The 8,095-nt window shown below is 34.6% G+C and overlaps 1 protein-coding gene across 1 annotated transcript in view; it reads right to left on the minus strand.

Annotated features, from left to right (window-relative positions):
* Window positions 1-389: 389 nt before the first annotated feature.
* DGKB (diacylglycerol kinase, beta 90kDa) overlaps window positions 390-8,095 on the minus strand; it is a 294,394-nt gene continuing 286,688 nt past the window's right edge. The window contains exon 26 of the mRNA XM_009994937.1: window positions 390-958. Within this exon, the coding sequence (XP_009993239.1) occupies window positions 851-958 (108 nt within the window). The 3' untranslated portion in view covers window positions 390-850. The remainder of the gene's footprint in view (window positions 959-8,095) is intronic.

Here is an 8,095-nt window from a genome sequence, read left to right on the forward strand (position 1 = left end):
TGTGCATATGCACTATAGTACCGGTCAATATGCAGAATGATTTAAAGTTTGCCATGTTACAGAGATTAATTGTTCATTAAAATAATTCTAGTGTTTCAACAAACAACACTGATGGCTAGTTTTGCAAGTATTATCATCTTCACTCTTAGCACAACCTCCTTAGCCTTATGGTTTTTGCTCAAACTTGCATTGACTTCTGTTCTTACAAAAAGTTACACAAGAGTAATCATGATCATTTGAATACCTCACACATTGCTAGACATTTTCAGCAGGTACACTTACTCACATACATAAAAGTTAGCAGAATAAGTGAAAAGATGTTAAAGATGTTAATGCTTAGCTGAATAAAATTTCTCAGTGTAGAAAGAAAGTATAAACTAAAAGTACAGGTTAATGAGACCTGTAATAAACTTCACTTGGAAAGAAGTTGAATTGGCTATTGATATGACAATGTTTGATTCAAAAGATAGTATTGAACCTATGGCATATTGTCATTATAGTAGAAAAAAGTGAAATGGAAAAGAGAGAAAAGCAAATTACTCATGGCATTCTCTTCCCATACTCCATGGCAGAATTAGCCCATGGATCATAAATGGTAACACATGCAACAAAAAAATATGCTGTATCACTTTATGTAAACATCTGCTTTTGTCATGCAAAATGCCTACAAAACTGTGGAATATTTTTTTCTAGTAGCATAGTTTACATTAGCCTGGCTACGGAAACTGTTAAACCAAAATCCATAATTTTGCAAGTAGAAGATATTCTAAAATTTTTGAAAGATTTCCAGCATAAATATTCCAAAGCCCAACAAAGCTAATTGGTTTTCTAAAAACTAAACTACACAGGCTTATTCCTTGCTGTGGTTTCTTGTTCTTTTGATGATAGAAGAAAAAAGACCAGTTTTTGGAGGAGGTCCCATCAACATGGGGGCTTGGTTCTTGTGAGTAATTTTTATCTGGGGAAAGAAAGAAGAAAAACAGAGTTATCCCTTGAGCTAGTCCAATCCCAAGTACCTGAGATACCTGAATTATCTTTATATGTGACTTCCAAACCTCAATTTCACCAAAGATGAAGGGAGAATACTTGCACTTTTTATGAATGATGTTGCATGTGCAGTAATCCAATCAATGAGTAATTCTTTTTTAAACAAATACTTTCACTTATATACACAATAAATATTGAAATCATATGCAATAAAATACATGCCAATATGTGATCTTACTTTTTGAGTGTGGGATTTACTGGTTGCTGCTGAATATTTTGCGTATCTACAAGATGAGTAAGAGTTTAAAAGTCGGAAAGAACACACATGCTGTCACACCAAGCTGTTGCCTATTATTAAGAGATGAGCTGTGTCTTTGTATGCTTTATCTAAAAAAAACCCCATTATGAACAAAAGTCCAAAGCTAATACACAAAAAAGGTCAAAAAAGATGAAGTAGCATTCTAATTTGTTAATTAATTGTTAATAGAATGGACTCAAATATTGAAAAGCCTATTTAAAACACTTTGTAAGATTGCTCTAAAGCCACCCATTTTGATTTCTTTTATATAAAACTACGAATCATCTTAAATGAGACAACCTTAAAGTAGATTATGTCTGCAATTTTCTCTAATTCAAGTCTAAATTAGAGAAGACATTTTATGAATGTATGCTATGCTCAAAGCTAATTGAAAGCAATTATCAAAGTGGCATTTTGTCTGTGACTTTAAGATACATTGTAAGATAATAAATGATTCTCATTATGTAATAAAAAGGTCACATCTTGCCTTTGGGCTAGTGACGCTAAGAGTTTTTCAAAAGCAATCCGAGACATTTTCTTTAGTGAACTACGACTAATACAAGAACCATCACTTATTAAATATCAGTTGTCACCTGCACAGTACCCACATCAGAGATGGGTATTTCTTTCTGAAAAAGAAACACCACCTCATTAAAAACTGGAAAAATATATCTCTTAAAGTGCATACCTGACATTTTCAAGTTAAAATGAATAGCCTTCACTTGTCATTCACCAATAGTAATGAAACAAAAAAAGTATGTCACGTGGACAGGCTCATTAAAATATAGATCAGGAAATTTCTTGGGGTAGAAATTTACTTTACAATATAACGAGACAGAAACATAAAAATCTCAACAGAATGAGTGGGCTGGTTTAACTCTTCTAGAGCCTTTGATTTACTCTTCATGTGCTGATTTCCATGCCCCCTTAGTTCATAAATCTCAAATTTCATATGTGATTTCTTTTGTCAACATTGTTCATTAGTATAAAATTTAGCATATGGGGTTTTTTTTGGCAACCTAGATTAATTTCACACAGACAATAATTCTCACTTCCAAAGACTGGCATCGATACATTTTCTCACAAGAAATTCTGCTTCAGGCAACACTTTGGAAGCCAAATCTGTAGTTGGGGTAATCTGGAGTTATTCCACTGATGTCACTTTATACCAGCAGATCTGGTCCTTGAAAATCTCCACAAGGATTTTTGTATCTTTCACATGCTTCATAAGACATTTTGGGGCTCAGGAATAGTGACAACATCAACCTGATACTGAGGATAAATACATGAAGTAATCTGTAGCTGCTGTGAGTGAATTCTTCAAGAGTCATAAGGATTCAGCTTATTGCAAGATTTGGCCATGATGTGGAAGTAGGAATGGCATCAGAGGTTCCTTTCAGAGGTAAATCATAGTAATTCCATTTTACAATGAATAAAAGAGCAAAGCTCAAAGGATGGAGGTGAAGTAATCCTGAGACCCCATACATATTGCACGTTGGATTGGGACTCTTCAATGCTGCTGAGAATTGAGGAAATTACATATTGAGAAAATGTTTATAATTTGTAATGTTCTTTTTTGGCTTGAGCCATCTGTTTCAGAGAACATGACCTCTCCAGTATGTTGTATCCTATCAGCTGAGATCAGCTAAGATGCTTGAACATGATGCCGGAACCACTCATGCACATGGGGATGGAGTCCTATGTGCATTTCTTCAAGACATATTTTCAACTGGTACTAACTGGCACTATTCCAGTGGTTTAAAGCACATTTTACATTCTAAAAATACAAAAATGTATTGTAAAATTAAAGTATATATTGTTGCTTATGCATAGTAGTGTACGTTAACATTGTATTGGTTAACAATGATAAACATTGATTCCTTACTTTCCCGCTGAAAAAAAACGAAAAGATTAAAAAAATCTTATCTTGGGGTGATAAAAAGAGATCAATAGGTTTGTTTTACATGCTGAACCATTGTAAAAACCTTTCTGAAACTGGCTAATTTTGTTTTCCTGAAGACTTTCAGGAACTGCATTTCTTCTCTTTTTTTTTTTTTTTTATGCTGGCAGCACTGCCAGAGTTGGTGCTGGGAGTTTGGATGGCATAAGTGACACAATTTGACATTGTAAGCAGTGCTATGTATGTCAGAAAGAGAAAACAGTGTTGTAGACAAGTAATTCCTCTTAGGGAGAAAGTATATAGGCACGTGAATTGCTAAGATACAGTGGCTTTTTTTTTGTAAGGTTGATACACAACATTAGAGGCTGAATTCAAACTGTTGAAGCCAACGATAAAACTCTCAGTCACTAATTGAAGCCAAGATTTTTATCCCATGACTTCATGATCACAGAAATTTAAAGGACTGGTATATCCAGTAAATAGGTTTAGCACAAAAGAATGCATTTTCAATTTCAAAATAACCTTTCTAGTACTAGAAAGTGTATCCAATGATATACTTGTGGGAAGGAACATCAGATCTAATTTAAAAAGAGCATAATACTTAAAAGAAGAGATGGTAATGCTCCCTATTTGTCAATAGCAAATATTCTGCTAAAGGAGAAGTGTGAATTTGTGATAGTAAACATATTTATAAATGGATAAACCAGACATTTATTTGTTTCAGGACCAGGGTAGAGTTTCAGAATATGCCTTGAAGTCACATTAATAGAATGCATTCACTAAATGAAAAGCAGTAAGCATCAATAATTTTAGTGTGATTACTGTATCTTTTAGGCCAATCAGCTTTGCTTTCATGTTCCTTTTTCTACAACATGTGCTGGTTCCCTATGTGTTCCTGACTTCACAGAATGCCTAAAGGTTTACTGTTAACACAGAACATGGTGGAATAAATACGGGTTCTAACAACGATAAATGACAACAGAAAACTGGAAACAGAGATAATAAACTCTGCTTATAATATTTCAAGGCATGTTAAAGAAAGAAACCCCAGGACAAAAAAAATGATAGAAAAAACGCTTAACAAGATGGATGTAGTAGTTTATAGTCACTTTATTTCATGCTATCAGGGTTTGGATGTTGGTAGTTTTGATGGAATGAGGGTTTTCCCACAGTCTAGGTGCCCATATTCTGCTTCCCTTACAGGAAATGGAGGAATGTGACACTTACATATCACAGAAATAGCAAATTTTATCTTCCTGTAGGTGATCAAGAGCTGTACTGGGTATCACAACATGAACAAGACCTATAGAATGTAGGCAGTGCTAAACAAAATTAACCTGTGACTTGCATTCTGTGGCATTTGGGTCAAAAACTCTTCAGATCTAGATCAGTTGTTTTAAATGTAACGTTATGCAACACATATTTTAAACAGATTTCTTAACAATATTATTGTGCAAAGTGCAATCAAATCTAATCAGTTTGGCATTAATTAAGTTCTAATAATATACTCTAGTCTCTCTCCTAAGTAGTGTGATCCATTTCCCCTTCACACAGGTAGATTGGAAAACATTCTGGTGTCATCATAATTTTTAAACATACTGAGAAAATGACAGAGCTGCAAAATTAAAATAAATGATTAATGGCATTTTTTTCATGTTTTGTACTAATAGGTATCACTGAGGCTTTAAATTAATAGAGCTGTCAAGCTCAGGTTGTTACAGATCCCGTGCAGAACTAAAATGGAAATTATGTATTCTACAGACACCTAAAGATGACACTTTGGAATATTTTAAATTTTAATTAGTAGGTGCAATTGTTTTCCCCTCCTCCTCCCTAAAACCACTGCAAATTAATTGTCAATTAGTCACAACTAATTCTTTTCTTAACAATCTGAACTGGAAAGAAAGGTGAATTACATGTTAGAGTATTTGTCTGGGGTGCAGAAAGCACACATGCAGTAAATTGCTTTGTCAATTACAAAAAACTACTGTTGTGAAATTAAGAAAAAATATGCATAGGAAAACAAAACTAATTAACATGTAGTGTACTCGTGAGCACAAAAAAAACCCCAATGCCCAGCTGCAAAAGAAAGTGTTAGAAACTCAGTAAATCACTCTGGCCTTGAAACAGAAATGTATGAACATTTTTGCTCAAAATGGCAAAAAATGCAGCATTTTAGTATAACACCAGGAAATTTTTCTATCCAATGACTTCCATTTATGGCTCAACTTTATCTAATATTCTGCTTGTTCAATAGTCTAATATTCTACTAAAATCAGCCACCATGTTTAGGACCCAATTCCACTTTGCTCTAAAAAAAGCAGACAGTTAAAATTCTCCCATTTTAAGGAACCGATAAGAAAATATTACTACATTTGGTGACATGGGAAGAGGATACTTTACAGACAGTCTGGAATACATCTGTGGCTTCTTCATGTGATCCATGTTGGAGCCAATGGATCTATATGAAAGCAAATCTGTGACTCCGTTTTATTCTTCTCACCCAGCCCTGCCATACAGTGATTACTATTAAAAGCTTGTGTTTTTTCCCCCTTTTTTTAGCTTGTTTCTCTCTGGATTTAACTACAGAAGCAGGATGTTACAAGGCTAGAGAGGAACCATTCATTCATTCAAAACTTATTTTTAAGGTGCATATGAATTGCAATATTTTGAATATTATTTCTGAGTTTCATTATTAAATGGTCTACTGGAAGGATTCCTACCATTAAATAATTCTAAAAATACTATTTGTTTCAGCTGACTATGAAACTACATTCCTGGCATTCCATTCGGTGGGCTCTGACTACAGACTTTCATTATTTCCCTTCATTTAGGCAATATTCTTGCATCTTCTATAGCCATTTCAGTCTTCTACTTTTAATCTAATGTTGTTAGCTACTTGATACTCTTTCAGATATGATGCCAACCAAGTCTGGAATAGATGAAAGAACTGAAATCACAGTTCTTTCTAATTAAGATGGAATGTTCATGGATTTTTTCAAAACAATGCTAATAATTTATGTAGCTAAATTGAAAGATTACTTTTCTTTAAAAAAAATCCTGATGGCTAAAGCTAGAAGTTTATTGAATTAACTTGAGAGTCTTTGAAGTTTCATTACTATTAATGACCCTTTTGGAGATCAGGTGAAACCATAGATATCTTTCATGTTGCTATATTTGTCTGGGAGAGCTCTGATAGAATTTCCTCTTCAGCTAATTAGACAAGATGTTTAACATAACATTATAATCTTTCCTTCTCCCAAAGATTCCTCTATAAAAACCAGTGAAAACATTAGAACTTGATGCTCAGATTCTGCATCTTATTATAACAGAGCAGAGTGACTTTGTCAGACACTGCAGTCTGTACGTGTTTAACACACTGAATAATTCTGGATGACAGATGTTTAGACCAAGCCACTCACATTTTTAAGCATTCACAGGACCTGCAGGAACACATTCCTGCTCTCATCCAAGGACACTAGCTGTGTGTGCAACAGAAGATCATGAAAGATGTTTGAAGAAGCACATATCAATTTCTTTAGTACTAAAACTAATAGCAAGAGTGCAAAATCACAGATAACAGCTTCTGGGGAATCACTGTGCTGTTTGTTGTATCTCACAGTATTTTCTCTGTGCTCACACTGTCATTTTGGGGGAATGTGAGAAGGGATAGCTGTCAGCAACTCAATCACAGAATCTTAGGGGTTGGAAGGGACCTCGAAAGATCACCTAGTCCAACCCCCTTGCCAGATCAGGATCACCTAAAGTACATCACACAGGAATGTGTCCAGGCAGGTTTTGAATGTCTCCAGCAAAAGAGACTCCACAACCTCTCTGGGCAGCCTGTATCTGGGCTCTGTCACTCTCACAGTAAAGAAGTTTTTTCTGATGTTTACATGGAATCTCCTATGTTCCAGTTTGCACCCATTGCACATAAATTCTCATGCTACTTGTATAAAACTTCTTCCCAGTCAGAAAATCAAAGTAGCAAAGACAAACTTATTGCCTCCTTCAATAGGAAATATACTTCAAAACCTACATGTGCAGCCTGCATCACATACATTGATGCAGAATTTGTTTTCCTTAATAAGCATAACAGAATAACAGGAGAGTTTTGATCATGTTGAACTCAATTTCTTGAAAATCCATTCACAAAATACTCTCATTTGTATCAAAAGCTGAAGAAACAGAGAAGGACTTCTCAGCTTACTGACTTGCACCTTGGGCCAGAGCTGATCCAATACCTGCTGATTGTATGAATTTCGTTCTCAGTCTTGGTAATTTTTATAGGTCAGACCATAAAACCACTGAACTTATATGAACATTGTAGCAAGAATTGCTTATGTTCCCATCCTAACATATGACATTGAAGTTCCTGAGATGACCATACCAAAATAAAATGTATTTCTTTTTTTTTGGAGACAGATGGAGAAGGAGGGATAGCAGTCTTTTTTTTTTTTTAACAATAACTTTCTGACTGGAGCACCAAAGAATCAAAAACCTGAGGCTTTTATTTTTTTTTTTCCCATTTCATTTAAAAACTGGTCATTAACCACTTGCTTTCAGGTAATTTTGGCAGAAAACTGCAGTTTTGCCTCTAGAGAAGGCAAAAGCTCATGATTCTTACACTGGTTTCCTCATATTTTTTCTGAAATTTGAGCACTTGCAGGTTCAAATAACTGGATTCATAGTTGGCTACACAAAAGAATTTTTTAATTCTTTTTATGTTTGGGGTTTGTTGTGGTGTTTTTGTTTGTTTGTTTGTTTGTTTTTTTCAGATTCTGGACACACATCACTGAGATATCAACCTGATAGTTACGTGATCAGAAACATTTTGCCTTACAAAGACCTCTGCAAAGCTCACAATTAGAAATCAAATCTTAAAACTTTTGAGAGACAGCTATCATCCA

The sequence above is a fragment of the Chaetura pelagica genome, unplaced genomic scaffold (genome assembly GCF_000747805.2).
Source record: "Chaetura pelagica isolate M959 unplaced genomic scaffold, ChaPel_1.0 scaffold12, whole genome shotgun sequence".
NCBI lineage: Eukaryota > Metazoa > Chordata > Aves > Apodiformes > Apodidae > Chaetura > Chaetura pelagica.